The sequence below is a fragment of the Astatotilapia calliptera genome, chromosome 19, assembly GCF_900246225.1.
Source record: "Astatotilapia calliptera chromosome 19, fAstCal1.2, whole genome shotgun sequence".
Taxonomy (NCBI): domain Eukaryota; kingdom Metazoa; phylum Chordata; class Actinopteri; order Cichliformes; family Cichlidae; genus Astatotilapia; species Astatotilapia calliptera.
In genome coordinates this window covers 2,787,431-2,811,897 of record NC_039320.1, presented here as the reverse complement: position 1 = coordinate 2,811,897, position 24,467 = coordinate 2,787,431, and the positions used below count along the sequence as shown (strand labels likewise).

Genomic DNA, 24,467 nt, shown 5'->3' with positions numbered 1-24,467 from the left:
TCCCTACGTGCTTGATGATAAATGGTAAAGAGTTCTGAATGCTGTAAGGCTCTACTTCATTGATGTCCTTGTCTGTACAATATGAGAGATTGCTTCATCAGCCGTAAAGTATACATTTGACCATGAAACGATGCAAACGAAACAAGCCTGCAGGGCGCTCTGGTTCCGATCCCAGCAATAATGTGTAGGTCGCTACCGAAACGGATCTTTGGAGTGAACGACGCGATCCGGTTCCTTGTTGGGAGTCGCAGGTTTTTTTCTTTCTCTCACCCTCTCTGTCGCACCTTTTTCCGCTTCACTCTGCTCGTGAGCCTTGTGCTTGCACTGAGCAGAGGGGGGAGGGGCGATAGTTACACTGGCAGTAGTACAGGAACAGAGCTGGAGGGAAAAAGCCAGAAAGAGAGCCAGGGACAACAACAAGAGACAACATCGTCACATTAGAAACGTAAAGTAATCACCCACAACTATTTTCATTTGCGGATGATAAAGGATTCAGAAAGTTTATTCATGCAGGGAATCCTATGTATGTAATTCCAAGCAGGAAAACACTCCCAAAAAATCATCCCAGGCCTATATGACAGAGAATGTGCATCTTCTTCTTTTTTTTTTTCTTTTTTTTGCATATTTTAATTTATAATTTATTGTGTTCTGGTTTGCAGTGTTTTGTGATGTTTCACTTTAAATTTGTTTAAAAGGAAAAAGCTGAAAATTTAAATAGTTAAGAGTTGAAATGAAATGAGTTGGGTTTTTTTTTTTTTTTTAGCTTTTGTTACCTAGTGGCTAAACAGGAAGTACCAATGACCGGATTTGGTGTGTGATAGTAACAGGTAAATGAAGATTTAAAAAAAAAAAAATTACTTGTAAATATATATGTATATATATATATATATATATATATATATATATATATATATATATATATATATATATATATATATATACATATACATATATGCTTTCTTTCAATTGTGTAATTTAAGTGATCAAGGTAGCTCTGTTTTGGAAGTTCAGTTAATGCTAGAAATGTGTTTTGGAGTTTGTATGTGTTTTGTCTCTAGGGACCCCCTTAAATACGTATATATAAGCATATATAAATAAAACCACGTTTTTTTTTTACATTAGTAATTCTGTTTGTGCATAATTTTATATTGTTGTTAATATTATAAATTAATTAAAGCAGCAAAACAACCTGAAGATTCGGTTGGGAGTCGGAGAACCGGCTCTTTTTTAGTGAGTCGAGCTAAAAGATCCGGTTCTCCAAAAAGAGCCCGAATTCCCATACCAGTTTCGATAGGATGGCTGGAAGTCGTGCCGTTTATGGGAAAGTGACAGGCTGTCTTTTGCGCCTGCTCATTAATCCCTCGCTCCCTCCCCCCACTGGCCAGACCTGAATTAGAAAACGAAAGTAGGTGAGGCGAGAAGAAACTGCAGGATTTTCTATTACCTGTGTCCGGAGGTAAGCACACCTTTTTTTTCTCTTTACTCTCTTAACTAGCTATACACGGATTAAACTCTTTAGCTATTAAATTATTTTTGTAGTTTGTTTCCACGGATTTAGACTTAAAAAAAAATATATATATATATTTAGTATTACTACACGACCGATAAACTAGCAGTTTTGTACCAACAAGGTAATTCCCAAAGAGCTATTAGCTGAAAACAGGGTATATTTTATCATGGTTTGCAGCATGTCTTTGAAATATTTAGAAATCTGGACAAATGGAAGTTTTCCCAGACCTTGAAAACGATCAGTATTTCAAAGTCAAGGACCGAAGAGATGAGAGAAAATGCTGCCAAATTACAAACAACAGATTGTTCTGTGTTTTTCTACTGTAATCTATCTATATAAAATGTTAGCTCTAATATAGTTATATGATGATCCTGATGAAAGCCACAGTGAATTGGTTTGTGAATAAACTTGTTCTATATAAAGTGCTATAAATGTGCTGTTGGGGATAAAGTAGGTGTGAATGTACAGGATTTTATTCATAAAGACACTTTCTCACAAATTACTATAATTATTATTAAAATCGAGGGATAGGAGGTAATGAAATACAAATACTTCATTACTTTATTTGAGTATTTATTACTTTTTACTTTTAGTGCCTACATTTTAACATGAACATTTGTGCTCCTGTTCTCCTCCTTACATTTTCAAAACAGACTGGTTACTTTAAGTTTAACATAATTTGTCTTTAAACATTTATTTTGTATTCTTTCTCACAGTTGGGTAGATAATGAAATAAAATGTCACACATGATGGACAAGTCCACTGAGAACCCCAGCAAGAAGAACGGCATGATTGCGAAGCTTACAAGCTTCCGGCGTGCAACATGGAAGAATACGTCACTTGGTGGCAAGAAATTCAAATTACATGCACCCGCAAAGAACTCAGACTCTGCGGCTTCACCACAACCTCCGTCACCCAGTGAGTACCGTTGGGGTCTTCATAAAATCTGCTGTCAAATATAAGCACTGATGGCAAGCTAGATGGTCTTTCTCTTGTTTAGTCTAGAGGTCTGAGCGTCCATGTTTCATCTGACCAACCAACAGTTTTACATCGTGTCCCAGTTTATTTTAAATGACGATCATGTTCACATTTGGCTTCTTCTTTGTGCCACAGAGCTTTAACTTGCATTTCAGGACGTCACGGTGAACTGTGTTCACAAACAGTGTTTTCAGGAAGTGTTCCTGATGTCGTACAGTGTGACTGTGACAGAATCACACCTGTTTATAATGCAGTGCTCCCCAATGGCCCGATAATCACAGGGATCTATTAGTTTTGGCCTGGTGCCTCACGGTAAAAGATTTTTCCAGATTCTTTAAAGCTTTTGATGATGTAGTGTAGATGATGAGATATTCAAAGTCTTTACAACTTCACATTGAGGAACATTGTAGTGAAATTGTTCCATGTTTTTGCAGATTTGTGCACCCCTGTCTCCCTAAGATGCTCTTTATACCTGTATAACTCTATATTGTCAGTACAAACACTGGCAGTAAGAAAAAAAAATGCACACTAGACCTACAAAGTTTCAGACACACATAAAATCCTAATAATATCCTCAGCAGAGGTAAAAACATCAAACAAAGCACAAAAAGACTTATAAAACTTGTCAGAATATGTCTGTTATGTTTGTTTGCTAAATGCAGGAAAGCAGAGAAGCTTCCTCTGGGTTTTCCCTGATTTTTGTGTAGCCTGTAGAATAAAAACACAGCATAAACCATAAAACATTGTCCAATTCTTTTTGCAGTAGAGCATATCAAAATTTGTGTTACAATAAGACTTTTCAGCCTGTGCAAGAGGGTGGAAGGAGCCACTTTAATGGTCTGTCCTCTGCTGTTCTTTGAGGTGAGGGCTTGCGCTTGTTTGCCAGCCACAGGACACATGAACTCCTCTGTATGTGAGACGATCTCTCTGCTATGCAACAGGACAATGATCTCATGCACTGCAGCAAATCTACAACAGAATAGTGAAAGAAAGCAAAAATCAATGACTTGAATTGTCCCAGATAAAGTCAATCTGAATTGAATCCTGTGGCAGGACCTGTAGAGAGCATCATTGTAAAGAAGACTGGGGCAAAATTCCTCCACAGTGATGGGGGACTGATAATGTCATACAGGAAAAGCACCAAATCAAAACAACTCCATTTAAGATAAATCATACTGGAACATAAACACACTACAGCAACATTTTACCCAGTGTTTAATTTCCGATGCTAAGCTTTTCAGCCTCTATCAAAGATACAGTTATACATTTCAGTTGTACATATTAGGTAATTTACCACAAGTCATGTGACTGACTCTAAATCATCATCTGATTAGAAATGAGGTCAGACTGTTTTTCAAGATTCTGCCGATCAGTTTCACTTTTAGATGCTGGCGCTGTGCTGCACCAGCCTGTGCTGTTTCCAAAATAAACTTCAGATAGTTGGTTTTGAATCGCTGTGACACCACAAAGACAAATGTGTTTTTGAAACTAAAGAGTCAGTTTAGCTGTTTTACTAATGTGCTCTTCTTCCCTCTCTGTCAGGTCTGAATGCTGGCTCTGCATCCACCTCTCCGAAGAGCAACCAGGAAAAAGAGGATGATGAGTCAGATGTCTCTCCTCACAAATCCAGACCACTGACACGATCAAACACAGGTGAAACTTCTAAACTTTAATACTAGATCATTTCTCGTGCCAAATGAAACCATTGGCACTAATTTGCCAAAAAAAGGAAAAGCCTCCACCTCATGTTGTAGGGTTTCCATCAGATTGTTGCATCTGGCTCCAAACTGCATTTGTTGCATTTGAACAAGTGCATTACTGAGGCCCAGATCTGATGTTGAGTGACAAGGCCTGATTCCTTATATTTATTCCAGAGATGGTGAGTTTAGGACTGTATGCATGCTAGCCACGTCGTTTTGTCATTGTGTGCTGCACTATTAATAATAAATAAATAAATTTTTATTTATATAGCACCTTTCTAGATAAAAAGATCACAAAGTGCTTCACAAAGAGATGACAAAGTATAAAACAGAAAAAGACAAAAGTTAACAAAATGCAGTTCTAAAAAGATGTGTTTTTAGTTGTTTTTTAAAAGAGACCACTGAGTCCACAGATCTTAAACTCAAAAATGTCGCAAAAACTCTGTCTCCCTTGGTTTTCAGCCTTGTATGCTGAATAACAAGTAGGCCCTGATCATATGATCTCAGGGACCTCCTAAGGGCATAGGGCTGTAAAAGTTCAGTGATGTAGGCTGGTGCTTGCCGATGAAGAACTTTAAAGGGCAGGACCAGAAATTTAAAATGGACTCTGAATTCAACAGGGAGCCAATTGAGCTGCATTAGCAACGGTGTCACATGAGAGTATTTAGATGTTTTGGTCAGAAGCCTTGCTGCAGCATTTTGGACAGTCTGCAAATGCTCCAGGGAGCCCTTGCTTAGACAAGTGGACAGTGAAGATGTAGTGCAATCTCTACATTGCCAGTTTGTAGGATCATTGATTATGTTTGGCCATATACTATGGCCGGATTTAAAAGGAAAAAGATTAAGGTAACCCTAATCTATAAAATTGAGTTTTCAGGAGTCATTAAAAAAACAAATACAGTCAGCAGACCTGATTGAGTGAAGAAGATTATTCTACAGTTTGGGCGCAACAACCTCAAAAGCACAATTATATTTGGTTTTAAAGTCAGAGTTACAAGATCCTCTTAAACGGGGCGGAAAGGTCGGCTGCAGGGATCAGGTTTCAGAAGCTTTGCTGTATAACGCCCTGTCGTTGTGTTAGTAACAGAATTTTGCAATATATTGAGGTGAAGGAACCAAGTTTGGGTGAGCTTTGAGATATGAGTTTCAAAATTCCGGTGTTGGTCAAAAATTATAGCAAGGTTTTTAGTTTTAGAAGTCATTAGTGAAGGGGCCGATGTACTGACTCATCTCCTTACAGAAACTGCCTGGGCCAAGTACTAGAACCTCAGTTTTACTGCAATTGAGATGAAGTAAATTTGACTGCATCCAATTAGTAATGGCAGAGAAGCTGTCACTGCGGCAGGAAAGGCTGTTAAGGTTGTTGGGCTTGACATAAAAGTAAAACTGTGTAATCTACATAGCAGTGGTAAGAAAGTCCATTAAAACAATTAGTTAGATGGCCTAAAGAAAACTGGTCCAAGGACTGAGGCTTGGGTGCTTGAGTCTTCTCATATGAGAGGTGCAGATGAGGACATATGCTGATTCATATGAATTCTGAAGTATCTGCTCGTGTCTGTTTCCTGAATCCTGATCTGATGCCGTCAAATAACATTTTTTAACCTGGGCAATAATCCAGGCATTAAGAGCATATTTAAAGTATGCAAAATGGCAAAATTTTGCAGTTATAGAATATTTCCAGGATGTAATTGATATCTTAACCATGTCCTCTATAGAGTAAATAAATATAAATATTCAGTCACAGTAGCAATTCAGTTGTCATGACGTGCTGTGTGGCAGGCACTGACTTAAACTAGAAGCCAGAACAACAAATAACATCAAGAGAACAAAACCATGAATAACCAATAATCAAGAAATAGAAATTAAACACAAAACACAGGGTAACACCCGGGACTGTAACAGCACTGACACAGGAAAAATGGTTTCTTTACAATAAAAGCACATGTGAAATTGGCCATATTATTAAATGCTTGTATTCAATTATGTGTGACACTTTGGACACCATCAAAAACAGAAATGATGCCTGCAGTCTGTTATTGAAACTACAATAAACTGTGTGCTTTTCTGTTTCAGATCCCACTACGTCCCCTTTTGATAATACTGTTAAGAGAGTGAGAGAATCTTTTTACTTTAGACGGAAAAAGGACGAGGATAAAGCCACCTCGATCGAGGAAAAAGGTGGGAAGTACAAATATTTTTTATTTGCTGAACCTCATTTTAATATACTTGACAAAAGTTTCATTATAATTATTTTTATTATTTTTAATTATGTGCATATAGTACATGTGCAGCATTCATTTCACTGTTTAGCAAGATTTTAAATGTTGAGCAATAAATTTCAAGAGAAACTTTTCTAAAAAAAAAAAAGAAATGTATTCGGGAACATTGGACATGTATTCAAATAGTTATAAAAGTCAGAGGTCCAAATTTCCACAGTACAATTGTGGAACAACAAAATATTAACTTTTAGTTCATCCTTCATGTTTGAGTTCTGCACTTGGGTCCACCTCCTTCATGCCTGCCACAGCTACACATGACAATAGTGGGCAAAAAAATAACAACAATTTTTTTGCATTGAGTTTACAACAGAAAGCACTGTTGATGCTTGTATGTGGAACGTGGGAAAAAACAAAACATTGAAATCATGTTTGCAGTCTGTTATTCAAACTTCATTAAACTGTGTGCTTTTTTCTTTCAGATCCCAATAATACTGTTAAGAGAGAGTTTTCTTTTAGACGGAAAGGACACGAGGATAGGCGCTCCTCAATGGAAGGTGGGAAGTACAAATATTTTTTTATTTGTTGAATCCCATGTTAATATCCATGGCATAAGTTTAATTACAATTATTTTCATGATATTTAATTATGTGTATATAGTACATGTGCAGCATTCATTTCACTGTTTAGGAAGATTTATTTAGATGTTTAGTGTTAAATACCAAGAGAACCCCAGAGAGCCTGGGTGATTCATCTATAAAATAGTACTGGTGATCTAAAAGAAATTCAAAGATTTGTCTTTGTTATTGTCCACCAGTGAAACCTACTTTTGAGGAATACCTTGAAATGCAAGCCTTTTGTGAGGCCACTCAGCAACTGATAGACAGGGAGAAACATCTGTTTTGGGAGACAGTGGAGGCTGAGGCCAACAAGGAAGCGGTAGAAAAGGTTGCTGCAGACCATAAAGCCCTTGAAGAGCATGTATGGCAGATTCTGCAGAAGAGTCTTTCTCTCAGCACTGAGGAAGAGGTGTCTGCTTTGACATCTGCGGTGAAAGCCATCAACCTTGAGGAAGAGCAGGACCAGCTGTGGAGACAAAATTCTCAAACTCCACCAACCTGGAGGCCCAGCGAGTGGAAGAAACGCCATGATGAAGTGCTTCAAAAATTAGTAAATGGGCGTATGGATAATCCATCAAGCCCCATTGGTGATCAGGTGAACCAGTCATCTATAGAGGCAGACATCCACTCCATGGGCAGGCAGCTGAAGGAGGACCTGCAGTGGGTGGTGGAGGTTGTGAAGAACTGCTACCCACCAGAGATGGACATCTGTAACTTTTATGCAAGACAGTACCATCAAAATTTCAGCGCAAGACTCAAAAAGATTGTGGGTTCTGTGGATGACAAGGACTGCAGCTTCCTCCTGCGATGGGTGAAGGAGTTTTATCCAGGGTAAGCCACCAGTTCAATTATTGTTTGAAGCAGCATCTTTCTGTGACTAAACAAGAGGATGTCTGTCAGTGTGAGGTCCTTCACTGATCCCTGAAGAATAAATACCTGAACAATTACAGATAGATAGTGAATAATAATACAAATGTAACGGCTAATTTCTTGTTTTCTTAATGTGCTAAATAAAATGACATTTTTGTATACTAAACACAACTTGGGTTGTTTATAGAAACTCATGTGTTATCTGCTCTGTGTACCAGAATCCTTGAAAAACCTGAGCTGGCCAGTAATATCAATACTGAAGCGCTGGGAAAGCTGCTTCCTGACGAGTTACTGAAACCTCTGGAGGAGCAGTACCTCAGCAAACAACAGGTAACACAGTGTATCTGAGGCGTGTATCCAGTTAATCAGTATGGTCATTGCAGGGCTTAAAGTGAGATGTGTAAATGCAGCATCAAAGAGTTGCTGGTTTTGACGGATATTTTTTTTATACATAATATTGTAGATGTAATTAGGGATGGACCGATCCGATATACAGTATCAGTATCGGTCCGATCCTGACCTAAATTACTGGATCGGATATTGAGAAATAAAAAGTGTAATCCGATCTATTAACTATCACAAAAGCACCTCACAAAACTTGGGACATGGCGTAACCCAGCTTAGTACTTTAGCACGTTGGAGCAGTATGCGTCACTGGTTAGAACAGAAGTTATGTGCGAGACCTGTCAGTGGTCTGGAGTTACTTCACACTGAAAACATTTGGAGCATCGGGAGCCTCACTATGTGCTTCCAAACCAGCATTTCATCAAACAGCAGTGTTGCAAGCGAAACAGTTTCGTGGTTCAAAAAAAAATTAAGAAAACACTTTTTTTCATATGTGTTTTAAGTTTTGTATAGAAATTACACAAAATTCAGTCTCAGGTTAAATGTGACACAAACAGCTTACACTGACATCCATCTTGATAAAAGATGTGTGTGATGAAGCCATGTTTGCATCTGTTTGCACTGCTTTCCACTCTGGATGTCTATTTATGTTCAGCTTTAAGCATAAAAGGGTCCATTATACAACCTGTTTTTTTTTTAGTTTGTTGAATATAAACATTATTTTGTGCTGATGTTGCACTACTTTTATTTCAGAACCAAAGAGTTTTTGAAATGTGCATAAAATTACATTTTAAATTACTTTTTGAATATTAATTTAAATACTTAGATTTAAAGTTCTGCTAAAAGTTTAAATAAAAAGATTAGTATTGCTGAACTGCAAAATATTTTGGGTGCAGTGTATTTTTTGCATACAAGTATGATAGAATAACTTTAGTGTTTTGTTTTGTAAAACTTGAGTATGAACGTATAAGATATTAAAAAGACAGTTTTATCAATGATAAAATACACTTTATCAGATTCATATCAGTATCTGCAGAGATCCAAATTTATGACATCGGACATAAAAAAGTGGTATCGTGCCATCTCTAGATGTAACTAGAAAGTGCATTTTCTGAAGAAACTGCAGTGTGAATGCTTGAATCTGAATGTATGCATTGAAATGAAATAATTACTGAATTTAAGTTAAAAATTTTGAATGAGATAAAAAAAAAACCCGAATTTAACCTGAAAACAAAAGTGCTGAACTGCTAAAAGCTGAAGGTTACACAGAAGAAGAAGTTGGAAAAAAGCTGAAAATGTTTTAATTGTAAATTAGAAAAACCTAAGAAATGAGAAAAGAACATTTAGAGTCAGAAAACATCTGAAAGAATATTAAAAGGTCATATTCTTTGAATCACTGAATGACTAAAATGTGATCCCTCCACTTGGACCCACACAGTTTAAAAAGTTTACATCTCTGAGCTTTGAAAGACAAGATGTTGGAAAAAGAACAACGATGGCGACGTTTTGAGGGTAAAATGATGGCTTTAACACTGTGGACACAGCAGCAGTTGAAAGAGAAGTGTTTAAGATGAATCTTGGCAGAGTGGCAGAGAGAGCTCGTTAAGCAGGCAGGTGTGAGCCTGGTTGCTATAGTGACCGCACCCAATGGCTCCATACACACGGACACAGACATGCGCCTCACTTTTGCTGCTTAAAATGAACAGAAAAGTTAGGCCGAAACAAATCGTTCCCAAATTAAAAGTACAAGTCGTATTGACGAAATTCTTTCACCGTGAGCGACAGCAATGTCTAGTCTACCAAATTCTCAGTTTTCATGTCTGTGGAGTTTATTATATGGACGTGGTGACAGTGGAAAGACACCATGCTCTTCTGATTTTCAAACGAACCTTCTGAGCCATTTTAACATTAGAGTCTATGGAAGAGTTGGAGGGAGGAGGCTGTGCATTGGTGACATTTATGAAAGAACCATAACACCTAGTACAATAGTAAACACATTGGATGAAAGAGGACAGCCATGGCTACGTTTTGAGGGTAAAATCATACCTGTAGAGCAAACGCTGCGGACACAGCAGCAGTTTTAAAAAAGATTTTAAGATTATTTTTTTTGCTCCTCTCACTCTAGCAGTTGAGCTGCCTCACTCTAGCCCCAACATTCCGTCCCATACACACCCATTATAAACTCTGAAACGGGTGAAAAAACATCATGAAACTTAAACTGGAACTGAAGAAAAAGTATAATAGATATTGAAAAGATAAATGCAAGTTGAATAGTTGAATGTCTTGTCTTCGTTTTAAAGTTTGAATGGTGGCTCTATGTCAATGTATGTGGAAGTAGTAAGAGTTTAAAAATGAGTAAGTTGAATGAGGATTTGAAGGGTCTCCCCATTGAAATACATTATAAATTTTTGTTGAATAAAGTTGAATAAAATTAAAAATATAAATGTTAAAAATATGAAAAATGGAAGCAGTGTTGTCCAAAAGAATAGGAATCTAACGGTGTTTGAATGGTTTTTCTAAGTTGAACGGTTTTGAAGGAGTAGGATTACAAAAAACGTACGGAATACAGAATAAAATATAATAATAATAATAACTAGAAAGTGCATTTTCTGAAGAAACTGCAGTGTGAATGCTTGAATCTGAATGTATGCACTGAAATGAATTAATTACTGAATTTAAGTTAAAAATCTTGAATGAGATTAAAAAAAAACCCGAATTTAACCTGAAAACAAAAGTGCTGAACTGCTAAAAGCTGAAGGTTACACAGAAGAAGAAGTTGGAAAAAAAGCTGAAAATGTTTTAATTGTAAATTAGAAAAACCTAAGAAATGAGAAAAGAACATTTAGAGTCAGAAAACATCTGAATGAATATCAAAAGGTCATATTCTTTGAATCACTGAATGACTCAAATGTGATCCCTCCACTTGGACCCACACAGTTTAAAAAGTTTACATCTCTGAGCTTTGAAAAACAAGATGTTGGAAAAAGAACAACGATGGCGACGTTTTGAGGGTAAAATGATGGCTTTAACACTGTGGACACAGCAGCATTTGAAAGAGAAGTGTTTAAGATGAATCTTGGTACAGTGGCAGGCAGAGCTCGTTAAGCAGGCAGGTGTGAGCCTGGTTGCTATAGTGACCGCACCCAATGGCTCCATACACACGTACACAGACATGCACCTCACTTTTGCTGCTTAAAATGAACAGAAAAGTCAGGCCGAAACAAATCGTTCCCAAATGAAAAGTAAAAGTCGTATTGACAAAATTCTTTCACTGTGAGCGACAGCAATGTCTAGTCTACCAAATTCTCAGTTTTCATGTCTGTGGAGTTTATTATATGGACGTGGTGACAGTGGAAAGACACCATGCTCTTCTGATTTTCAAACGAACCTTCTGAGCCATTTTAACATTAGAGTCTATGGAAGAGTTGGAGGGAGGAGGCTGTGCATTGGTGACATTTATGAAAGAACCATAACACCTAGTACAATAGTAAACACATTGGATGAAAGAGGACAGCCATGGCTACGTTTTGAGGGTAAAATCATACCTGTAGAGCAAACGCTGCGGACACAGCAGCAGTTTTAAAAAAGATTTTAAGATTATTTTTTTTGCTCCTCTCACTCTAGCAGTTGAGCTGCCTCACTCTAGCCCCAACATTCCGTCCCATACACACCCATTATAAACTCTGAAACGGGTGAAAAAACATCATGAAACTTAAACTGGAACTGAAGAAAAAGTATAATAGATATTGAAAAGATAAATGCAAGTTGAATAGTTGAATGTCTTGTCTTCGTTTTAAAGTTTGAATGGTGGCTCTATGTCAATGTATGTGGAAGTAGTAAGAGTTTAAAAATGAGTAAGTTGAATGAGGATTTGAAGGGTCTCCCCATTGAAATACATTATAAATTTTTGTTGAATAAAGTTGAATAAAATTAAAAATATAAATGTTAAAAATATGAAAAATGGAAGCAGTGTTGTCCAAAAGAATAGGAATCTAACGGTGTTGGAATGGTTTTTCTAAGTTGAACGGTTTTGAAGGAGTAGGATTACAAAAAACGTACGGAATACAGAATAAAATATAATAATAATAATAAAGATTAGAACAACAATACTGTGAATGCTTTTCAAGCATTCACACTAATAACTAGAAAGTGCATTTTCTGAAGAAACTGCAGTGTGAATGCTTGAATCTGAATGTATGCACTGAAATGAATTAATTGCTGAATTTTGAGTTAAAAATATTGAATGAGATTAAAAAAAAACAAAAAAAAAAACGAATTTAACCTGAAAACAAAGGTGCTGAACTGCTAAAAGCTGAAGGTTACACAGAAGAAGGAGTTGGAAAAAAACTGAAAATGTTTTAAATGTAAATTAGAAAACCCTAAGAAATGAGAAAAGAACATTTAGAGTCAGAAAACATCTGAATGAATATTAAAAGGTCATATTCTTTGAATCACTGAATGACTCAAATGTGATCCCTCCACTTTGATACACACAGTTTAAAAAGTTTAAATGCCTGAGCTTTGAAAGATACGGTGTTGGAAAGAGAACAATAATGGCGACAATTTGAGGGTAAAATGATGGCTGTAACACTGTGGACACAGCAGCAGTTGAAAGAGAAGTGCTTAAGATGAATCTTGGTACAGTGGCAGGCAGAGCTCGTTAAGCAGGCAGGTGTGAGCCTGGTTGCTATAGTGACCGCACCCAATGGCTCCATACACACGTACACAGACATGCGCCTCACTTTTGCTGCTTAAAATGAACAGAAAAGTCAGGCCGAAACAAATCGTTCCCAAATGAAAAGTAAAAGTCGTATTGACAAAATTCTTTCACCGTGAGCGACAGCAGCTTCTAGTCTACTGAATTCTCAGTTTTCATGCCTGTGGAGTTTATTATATGGACATGGTGACAGTGGAAAGACACCATGCTCTTCTGATTTTCAAACGAACCTTCTGAGCCATTTTAACATTAGAGTCTATGGAAGAGTTGGAGGGAGGAGGCTGTGCATTGGTGACATTTATGAAAGAACCATAACACCTAGTACAATAGTAAACACATTGGATGAAAGAGGACAGCCATGGCTACGTTTTGAGGGTAAAATCATACCTGTAGAGCAAACGCTGCGGACACAGCAGCAGTTTTAAAAAAGATTTTAAGATTATTTTTTTTGCTCCTCTCACTCTAGCAGTTGAGCTGCCTCACTCTAGCCCCAACATTCCGTCCCATACACACCCATTATAAACTCTGAAACGGGTGAAAAAACATCATGAAACTTAAACTGGAACTGAAGAAAAAGTATAATAGATATTGAAAAGATAAATGCAAGTTGAATAGTTGAATGTCTTGTCTTCGTTTTAAAGTTTGAATGGTGGCTCTATGTCAATGTATGTGGAAGTAGTAAGAGTTTAAAAATGAGTAAGTTGAATGAGGATTTGAAGGGTCTCCCCATTGAAATACATTATAAATTTTTGTTGAATAAAGTTGAATAAAATTAAAAATATAAATGTTAAAAATATGAAAAATGGAAGCAGTGTTGTCCAAAAGAATAGGAATCTAACGGTGTTGGAATGGTTTTTCTAAGTTGAACGGTTTTGAAGGAGTAGGATTACAAAAAACGTACGGAATACAGAATAAAATATAATAATAATAATAATAATAATAAAGATTACAACAACAATACTGTGAATGCTTTTCAAGCATTCACACTAATAACTAGAAAGTGCATTTTCTGAAGAAACTGCAGTGTGAATGCTTGAATCTGAATGTATGCATTGAAATGAAATAATTACTGAATTTAAGTTAAAAATTTTGAATGAGATAAAAAAAAAAAACCCGAATTTAACCTGAAAACAAAAGTGCTGAACTGCTAAAAGCTGAAGGTTACACAGAAGAAGAAGTTGGAAAAAAGCTGAAAATGTTTTAATTGTAAATTAGAAAAACCTAAGAAATGAGAAAAGAACATTTAGAGTCAGAAAACATCTGAAAGAATATTAAAAGGTCATATTCTTTGAATCACTGAATGACTCAAATGTGATCCCTCCACTTGGACCCACACAGTTTAAAAAGTTTACATCTCTGAGCTTTGAAAGACAAGATGTTGGAAAAAGAACAACGATGGCGACGTTTTGAGGGTAAAATGATGGCTGTAACACTGTGGACACAGCAGCAGTTGAAAGAGAAGTGCTAAAGATGAATCTTGGCACAGTGGCAGGCAGAGCTCGTTAAGCAGGCAGGTGTGAGCCTGGTTGCTATAGTGACCGCACCCAATGGCTCCATACACACGTACACAGACATGCACCTCACTTTTGCTGCTTAAAATGAACAGAAAAGTCAGGCCGAAACAAATCGTTCCCAAATGAAAAGTAAAAGTCGTATTGACAAAATTCTTTCACTGTGAGCGACAGCAATGTCTAGTCTACCAAATTCTCAGTTTTCATGTCTGTGGAGTTTATTATATGGACGTGGTGACAGTGGAAAGACACCATGCTCTTCTGATTTTCAAACGAACCTTCTGAGCCATTTTAACATTAGAGTCTATGGAAGAGTTGGAGGGAGGAGGCTGTGCATTGGTGACATTTATGAAAGAACCATAACACCTAGGACAATAGTAAACACATTGGATGAAAGAGGACAGCCATGGCTTCGTTTTGAGGGTAAAATCATACCTGTAGAGCAAACGCTGCGGACACAGCAGCAGTTTTAAAAAAGATTTTAAGATTATTTTTTTTGCTCCTCTCACTCTAGCAGTTGAGCTGCCTCACTCTAGCCCCAACATTCCGTCCCATACACACCCATTATAAACTCTGAAACGGGTGAAAAAACATCATGAAACTTAAACTGGAACTGAAGAAAAAGTATAATAGATATTGAAAAGATAAATGCAAGTTGAATAGTTGAATGTCTTGTCTTCGTTTTAAAGTTTGAATGGTGGCTCTATGTCAATGTATGTGGAAGTAGTAAGAGTTTAAAAATGAGTAAGTTGAATGAGGATTTGAAGGGTCTCCCCATTGAAATACATTATAAATTTTTGTTGAATAAAGTTGAATAAAATTAAAAATATAAATGTTAAAAATATGAAAAATGGAAGCAGTGTTGTCCAAAAGAATAGGAATCTAACGGTGTTGGAATGGTTTTTCTAAGTTGAACGGTTTTGAAGGAGTAGGATTACAAAAAACGTACGGAATACAGAATAAAATATAATAATAATAATAATAATAATAAAGATTACAACAACAATACTGTGAATGCTTTTCAAGCATTCACACTAATAATAATAAAGATTACAACAACAATACTGTGAATGCTTTTCAAGCATTCACACTAATTATTACTGTCAGTAATTAAATTTTTACACATGAAAGCGGTTTAAAACTGGCAGCTGTGTGTTGTTGTGTGTTTAGAAGGACCTGATGATTTATATTGGCCGAGTATTGGATGAAGCAAAGAAAGAGTGGGATCAAGGAAAGGAGCCGACAAGAGATGATGGTTGCTACGTCAGTCCTGTGGCCTATGATGTCATCCAGGTACAGTTGCTGCATAAACTTGTTATTAAAAAGGCTGAAATTTATGCTTTTATAAAAATGTATTAATATAAAGTGAAAGGCGTCACTTGTGTTGGCCTGCTTTAAGGGTCCTTACAGTGAGTCTTGGACAGTGTTGGTCAAGTTACTTGACAAAAGTAATCAGTAACTAATTAGTAATTACTTCCCCCCAAAAGTAATCCCGTTACTTTACTGATTACTTATTTTCAAAAGTAATCAGTTACTTAGTTACTTTAAAAAAAAAAAGATTTACAACCTGAATAGGTGATAAAGCGATAGATCTTTCAGCCCAATTCTATTTTTTCTGCATAATCCATCATACTGTACAAAATGTAATCAAATGGAAAAGTGTCTTTTTGAAATTAGTTTTATCAGTATTAATCTTTTAACTTTATGCATCAAGCAAACAATTAATTTATATGCAACATTCTCTGACTGGAAGAAATTAGTTTAACATTTAAACCTATTTTCTGCACATTCCAGCACATAAAATAAAATAGGTTTTTGTGTTTACACTCAGTCTTTCAAATAAATGCACATAAAACACAGCAGAAAAAATAAATAAATCAAAGGCTCAGCGGTCCTGTTGCTCTATTTTCACCTGTATAGCAGGAGTGGGGCAGGTGGAGGTTTGCCCTGGTGCAGGTGTGTCGTAGCAGTCAGTGGAAGGATTTGGGAGTTCCACATTCCCATGGCAGCGTACTGTCGGTGCTTGCTCGTATGTTTAGGGTTTTTTTTCGCTGTAAAAAGAAGTTTTCTTCCCACGCAGTGAACAGTGGACACTAATGTTTTTGTCACTTTTTACGGAATCAAACTCAAAGTAAGGTCAGTACTTCCACGCTTTAAACGCTGCACGCTCATACTCTCTCCCACCCTCCTTATATTATCCATTGTTGATCTGCACGCAGCTGTTGCCACGAACGTCGCACTCGCTTACATCATTGTCATGAGACACTCTCGCAAAAAAATCATGGTTTAAGTAACGCAGTAACGCAGCGTGCTTATGGGAAAGTAACAGTAATCAAATTACCTTTTTTGCAATAGTAAACCCTTACTTTACTTGTTACTTGAAAAAAGTAATTGGATTACAGTAACACGTTACTTGTAACACGTTACTAGCCATCTCTGGTTTTGGATTGGTTGACTTCTAATTGTTGACCATGATGAGAAGCTTTGAAAACTTTGCTATGTCAGAACTGTGCAATAAAAAAATGTTGTGGTGAAATATTGACAGAACCTTGTTTTGATCATAGGAGAACAAAATGTGCAAAATGACATTTACTCTGTTATCCACTTTAGAACTTTCCAAAGTAGTGCTGACAAATATTTTCAGCCTGATGCACATATTAACCAAACTGAAAAAGACTTTGAGAAACTTTGAGAAAAAGACTAACAAACAAGGAAAAGACAGTCATTTTTGTTTGGGTCAATTATAGAAACTCATTTACTGTCAGATCAGAGTCACAGTTTCAAACCCTCCCATGGTTCTGTAGTTTAATCACTTGGGTTTGTCACTAACATTGTAAAGCAATGGGTTTGGTTCCTGGTGCTTAACTGGATCAGAAAATTATGCTTTGGGAGCTTGAAACTGTTTGTCAATACATTTGTCTTCAGTTGATCAACGGCATCGTGACATCAGCACATATAACTGTAAGAGACCCGCACAAGGCCCAGGAAATAACATCCAACCTGACTGACTTCATGCAGAGGTAGCAAGGCTTCACAAGGCTGTCTTTTAAATATTGTCATTTGAAAATACATTTCAGTTTTATTTTTGTTATTATCAAGGCAATAAAACTGAAAACTGTTCTTAATCTTCTGCAGGTATCAAACTTTTCATGAAGACGTCATTAAGCAAAACAAGCCACACAGCAAAGCTTTCATAAAGGCAAACCTCAGCTGTGTCGAACAGTTCAGGTTTGTTTCTGATCCAGTTAGATGGAAATTCAGATTTTATCTTCATCATAACAGGCGAATACTTCACTGTGAGCTAATGTGTCCTGTGTGGTCTGTCTAAAGGGACTTCCTTGTGGAGCACGATCTGTTCCCAGAGGATGTGCGGGAAAACTGTTTGCAGGTCCTGACTGAGATGAAACAGTCTGCCCACACTTATTTATTAACTCCTGTGCACAAGATCCTCAAAGTAAGTTCTTTACAACTGCAGATATCAATAATCCTCAGGATTAAATCCTAACATGTCTTAATCAAAGGTTTAAAAAACTTGGTTATTTGTTCCTCACACAGCCACACTACCAGAAACTGGGAACCAGTGACTGGCTGAAGAAGAACACGTTTGAGAAGCTGCTGAACAGCACTGAAGACCAGCTTCAAGAACTTCAGGGTTCGAGTCAGTCCTCTTACCAGGTAAAAGGAGGAAACTTTATAATGGATTATAATTATAATGGCCATTATTGCCTTCATTGTCAACTTTTTAGTAAAAGGATTATGATGTGCTCTGATTACTTATATACTTGGGCTAAATTCAGGAGCTGATTGGTCAGCTTCAGCAGGAAGTGACAGTGGAATATGTCCAGAGGCTCCTGAAAGGAAAAGTCAAATTAAAGAACACCAAAAAGCAGGAGGAGGCTTACGAGACTGTGAAAGAAAATGCAGAGAGACTGCACGAGCTGTTTGCCAGAATGGTGAGACTCACCTTCACTGCACACTTTAGCTGAGACATGAATAAAACCCAAAAGTGATCAGATTTCTGCTAAGCTGTGGAAAAAATAAGAATAAGTATAAGAATCAGCTGCATTTCACATTTATTTGGTTTGGAAGTTTTGATTAAAAATAATTTGATTAAAAAGATTTGTAAAATTGAAAAGGCTGTTCAGAGGAGTTGGCTAAAATGTGACCCTCCAAGGCTGGACATAATACACTCAATGGAAAACCAATGGACTCATTCCTTAGGAACAAAAGTGTGACCTATAGAAAGTGATGGACCAAATGGTCTATATGTAAGTCACATTATGAGTCAAAGGCATGATTTCTATAGAAGTCTGGTAATCACTTTAGACTGCAGAAACAATGTTCAACAATGTGCTGTCCTTATTTATTATTCTGTTCCCCCCCCCACCCCCACCCCCACTTTTTTCCACTTTCTGCATATAAACCCCTGTCAAAAAAAGATACATTTATAAATCTTGGGAAGATAAATGTATAAATTTAAAAATGTGTAACTCAGAAATGAATATCTTACACACATTAGAGTTTTGGGAAACTTGCAGACTAAACTGACGTCACTGATTTGTCTTCACAGGGATCCGAACAAGACTGGTTAAAGGAAATCCTGACCAAGATTGCAGAAGTGCTAAGACTCCAAGATATTCCTGCCATACAGATGCAAATCGTTTCACTGGGATCTGCTTATCCCGACCTCAGGTAACTTTTGAATTGACTCAGACATTATTTACTTTAATACAGAAACATACAGAGTATAACTCACGCAAAACATAATGTGCTCTCCTTTTTTGGGCCTGTTGCATCAACTGTAACATAAACAATAAGGACAGAACTATATCATGATAAGAGGTTTGTGAGACATTAGGTCAGGATAAACAATCGTACTTTTCAGAGAGAGCTGAGGGAAAACAGGAAGCAGACTGAGCGAAACATCTTAATTGGTTTCAGATGTTTCTTATCAGCAGGATGAGCAACATTCATGGAAACTAATATGAGAAACGGAAAGCTAAATAAAACATGCAGGCCTGAGAGAAGCAGCAGCAGCTGTGTGTAGATGAAGTCAATAATGCTGTTAATTAGAGTGAAAGGAGAGATTTCTTCCAAATGTGGCACCAGAAACCAAACTGTCTCGTTCTTGTCTTATTTCTAACCTTAAAGGAAAAGGAGAAAGGGATTCAGGGGACATAATCACTTCTCTTGATAGCACTCATATAAAGACTGACTGTGTGTCTGAAAGTATCAGCACCACAGAAGTGTGTGATTTTATGGGGAGTTATTTGGTAAAACTAGTGTATGTCACGATCCAGCGTTTTGAATTTTAATATATTTTGATGTTTATGGTTTATGTTTAAGTTCATGTAGTTATCTTTAGCTCATCTATTTTAGGTTGCCCAGTTCTAGTTTATTTTCTGTTAGATTCCCCTTGTGTCTTCGCTTCTTGTGTTTATGTCTCCCGTGCCCATCATGTGTTTCAGTAATGTCTTTGTCTCCCGTCTTCTCCTCTTGTTTACATGTTTTCCCTCATGACCCTTTCCATCCGTCATGTGTTTTTCTGCAGCCATCATGTTCTGTGCTTGGTTATGGCTGCCTCATCTCCAGTTTTTTCCTATGTGTGTATTTATAGTGTTCCTCATCAGTTCTTCACGTTGAGTCCACGTGTCTTAGTCTGTCATGTGTTTTCATGTCTGCGTGTTTCATGTTGTCAAGCATGTGCCACGTCTGCGTTATGTTTCCTGTTTTATTTTGTAGAGGTCTGGTGTGCCATGTTCATTGTGTTTAGTTTTACTTCCCCTGTGGTGTCATTTTGTTCATTCTAATCAGCTGTTTCCCAAGTGTTTGCACTTCCCCTGATCACCTCCTGTGTGCATTAATCTGTGTGTTTTCATTCATTCCTCATCCAATCGTCTGTGATCTGGCCATGTCATGCCATGCCAGGTTTCCAGGGTTTCATGTTTTCATGTATTCGTACCAAGTTGTCACATTTAAGGTTTTTTTTTTCACGTTTAGGATATTTTATGTTTTCTTTCTAGTTTTATCCAATTTAGGCTTTTGTTTAGCTTCAAATAGTTTTTACACTTTTATTTTTGTACTGCTCGTTCAGCCATAATAAACGCTATGTTCTCTGTTAGAATCAAGTTTGTTTGTGCGTGTCTGCATTTTGGTTCTCACTCCACACAGTCTGCATCAGCTGACTGTGATTGTGTAAACTGGGAGATTCATGTAAATTTAGGCACATATCAGTGTCACCAATAGTAGTTTCACCTACCATGTATTTAAAACAGAAATGTTTAATTACAACAGCATAGAGCCTTGTTGTTGTGATTTGGTGCTGTATAAATAAAATGTAATTGAACTGAATTGGAAATGGACACATTTTCCACCTCCACTTTTTCAGTACTTTAAATTGGTGTGGTGACGCGTTACTGACAGCTGTTAGTGTTTGCAGGAAGGATGTGTGTCAGGGGCAGAAAACTGAAAAAGACATAACAGGTTCAATAATGCAGATCAGGAAATCAGCTGTTTGATTTGAGACCTGCAGTCTTGGACTACAAGTTTAAAGAAATGAATTAAACTTGTAACCTTTGTATTGACATTTTTCTTATTCACATTGTTAATATCATTTATCAATCATCAATCCTTGTTAATATCATTCATGGTGCATATATAATCATATAAACTAAGCTTGGCAGAAAACAACAGTTATTTGCTTGCATCTCATGGAATTCATACATTTTCATAAACAGTAAGCAAGTCAACACACCAGTGAACTGACAAAGTGCTCAGACTTATTATTTGATGTACTTCCACTGATAGTCTTACTTCAGAGTCTCTAGTTTTGTAATGATAAACAGCATATAAACATAATCATTAGGTCACATCTTTTTTCTTTTTTTTAATAACCTTTTCTTCTTTCTGTCACCAACAGTGAAGAACATGTTTCGGCTCTGCTCAAACTCAAAACAAACCTCTCCCAAGCCGACATGAATACCATCACATCCACTGTGCTGGACACACTAAAAGAAAGCTATACTGGTGGTGAAACCCGGAGGTTTTTCTCCAATGTTGTAATGATGAGCCCTTCATTTCCAACATGTATTACATCATGCAGTGGATAAGATGAGTTGAATTCCAGTGCTTTCAGTCTGTCAGTAAGGATGTACAAAGTGGCTGCCATGGGCAAGCCTGATTCTAATGTTACAGGTACAATAACAAACATCACACTGTGTGTGACCACATGTGACCAGATTGCAGGAGAGAGTCTTTCCTCTCTGCATTTTTGCATTTTGTGTTGTATTGTGAAATGTGCCCTTTGCATGATGCTACAGTACTTTAGAATTTAATGACTCTGTATCTTTTAATATGTTAGATTTGTCTCTAACAGACGATGTCACGATTTGTGAGGCAAACCGTGTGGAGACAAGAGATGTGGACCCAAACGCAGACAAAATAGATGCAGGAGAATGTTTAAATTGAAGACGAGCCTTTATTAGCACTTGAAAAGCAACTAGTGAGGGGAACAGTCACTAGCGAGGGGTACTAACAAAACCTACACTGGGAGAAGCCAACATGAAACCTGAAACAAAGAATGAGGAAACCTGAAAACTGGCAACACAGGTAGAGGAATGCAGGAAAAGATGAACAGGGGATGATATGCAGACGAGGAAAAGAGGTTAACACACTAAATATTCACAGAACGTGAAAGCAAAACACTGAAAACAGGACACAAGACTCGCCAAAGTAAAACAGAAAACATGAGACAGTTCACAAGCAGACTACACACTAAGACATGGAAACGAGACAGACCTGGGAACAGAGGAAACAGAAGCAGAGACCCTATACTAAATCTATATTAAACATGAGGGTCACAGGAAACAAAAGCTAGAGGACAGGACAGTGACAGATGATAATGAAACATGATAACACACTTGAGAAATGTATTCACATCACATCAAAAAGTCTGTCAGTTTTGCAGCATTTGGCTGAATATGTATCCATGTACACCTCCGAATCCCCCCTGCTGCTACTATCAGCAGTCACATCTAAATCAACACCAGTGGTCAGGTTACACTGGCAGCCAGTTTTCAGACTTTTTGTTGTGTCTCAGGGGAAATGATAATCAGCCTAAGTGTTGCTTTTTATTTACTTATTTATCATTTTTGAAAGATCATCACTTATGTGTTATTTGTTATTCCATTTTGTACAGTTAAACTTTCTCCTTATTTCTTGTCTTAGAGGTGCAGGCTTCTCTCTTAAAACATCGTCACCACGTGCTCTGCTTCACTTGGACGTAAACATAGTTTTGTACACAGAGAAATGGGGACGAGGAAATGTGCATGTTTGTTCCGGATGCTTCTGATTTACTAACATATGCACCGTGGTGACAATAAAATAGGCTGGCATGCACGTTTCACAAATGGGATTTTGCGTTTGATTTCTGCACAGGGTAAAAATATTTCCAGGCAAATATTAGTAAATGAGGCTCATTGTCTCCCCATGTTTCACAGATAATGTGGTCGTGAAATCGGTCACATGCTCTCTCCTCCTGATTTTCTCTTCCCATGGTTCTGATACAAGTTAATCTTGGTTTCATCTTTTGAAATATAATTTTTCGAGAACTGTGCGTCTGTTAGATGTTTTCTGGCAAAGTCTAATCTGACCTTCTTGTTCTTCAGTGTAACCTCATGTTTGCACCTTGTTGTAAACTCTGTGTATTTACAAGACACAAGATGAGAGTTTTATGTCATGGTGGACTCAGACACACAGGCTTTACACCTAAACAGCATTGATGACCCTGGATAATAATAACTCTGCTGGAAGTGTTTCCTAGTCTTCTATTACTGTATTAGATACTGCTGAAATAATAGAACCGACGTCTTGTAACAACATGGATAAATAATACTCTGATGCACTGGAACATTGTTTCACATGTAACCTTATAGCGAAGTTTTCATTTTGATATTATCTATTAGTTTTTCTCAGTGTTGTAAATAATACTATACTATAATATAAGGTACTGCTTTTAAAAAATGTACACAACCACTGAAAAAAGTCAGAATTTCTGCAATAATTTATGTTTGTTTCTTGGTTTATGCAAGTTAGTATAGAATAAGTCTTTATTTTTGTATTTATACAAGAATAAATAATAAATGGAAATATCGTGTTTACAGTGAAGTAATAAAGTACACTCTTTAAAATATTATCCTTTGTCCTGTCATATTTGTTGTGTTTGACATCAGACACAGAAACGTGACATATTTCACATCAAACGTATATATTATGTTAATCTGCTCATGTGTGTTTACCTGCCAAACATAGAAACCATGTTGTAAATAATACTCAAAAAGATATTCATGAGATTTTTCTCAGTTCTGTAAACAACACTTTCTTAAAAATTAAGTTTTGCTCCATTTTTCATATACCATAAAAATGTAGACACAAGACTCAATCAACAGTTTTTTCCCCGAAACAAATATAGCACCCACATTGCCCTCTAGTGGACTGTGATCACGTTGCATTTGATTTCATTACTTGAGCACAATTATCCGCATCTATATCAGCGTGAGAGGTTACAGGTATTTTCTCTAATTTCTCCTGTTGTGATATATTGCACAGTTTCCCTTCTTTAGACCTCTAAAAAACAACAGCGAAGGAAAAAAAAAGTCTCAGAAGTACAACACACTGGTTTCGAGAGATTTTATCATTTTTGACACCTATTGTTGTATTTCTTTCTTCAGTACCCGCTGCAACACTGTTATGCAGCAGACATAATGCTGCGACTTCATTGTCTCACCTGTAAAGTATACATTTGACCAAAACACGCCTGTAAGGTGCTCTGACTCACAGCTCAGACTGGATGACTGGAAACTGTCCCGTTTCTGTGAACGTGACACGCTTGCTTTTGCCCCTCGTTTGTGCGCCTGCTCTTTAAACGGTTAGTGACGTATCGCTTTCATAAAAAAGGGACGTTGCCCATTATAAATGCCCTCCTACCCCGCCCCGCGTGCGC

General features: G+C 37.0%; 1 protein-coding gene across 2 annotated transcripts; it reads left to right on the top strand.

The window, feature by feature from the left end:
- Positions 1–1,225: 1,225 nt before the first annotated feature.
- LOC113012585 (tumor necrosis factor alpha-induced protein 2-like) lies at positions 1,226–23,495 on the top strand. Of its 2 annotated transcripts, XM_026152876.1 has the most exons (15): positions 1,226–1,456; positions 2,227–2,428; positions 4,031–4,141; positions 6,262–6,366; positions 6,887–6,961; positions 7,222–7,855; positions 8,113–8,224; positions 15,638–15,760; positions 17,393–17,487; positions 17,603–17,695; positions 17,798–17,921; positions 18,023–18,142; positions 18,265–18,420; positions 19,038–19,159; positions 21,387–23,495. In XM_026152876.1, exons 2-15 carry the CDS (start codon positions 2,248–2,250, stop codon positions 21,574–21,576), a joined length of 2,241 nt encoding a protein of 746 aa, XP_026008661.1. In that variant the 5' UTR covers positions 1,226–1,456; positions 2,227–2,247; the 3' UTR covers positions 21,577–23,495. The 2 variants fall into 2 exon arrangements, with proteins under 2 accessions (XP_026008661.1, XP_026008662.1); XM_026152877.1 differs by lacking the exon at positions 6,887–6,961.
- Positions 23,496–24,467: the final 972 nt, after the last annotated feature.

Excerpts from the sequence above, each read along its gene's own strand:
- LOC113012585 (XM_026152876.1), top strand. The coding sequence starts at position 2,248 with ATGTCACACATGATGGACAAGTCCACTGAGAACCCCAGCAAGAAGAAC. Across the intron at positions 6,962-7,221 it reads TAGGCGCTCCTCAATGGAAG|TGAAACCTACTTTTGAGGAA; the intron begins GTGGGAAGTACA and ends ATTGTCCACCAG. Across the intron at positions 15,761-17,392 it reads TGGCCTATGATGTCATCCAG|TTGATCAACGGCATCGTGAC; the intron begins GTACAGTTGCTG and ends ATTTGTCTTCAG.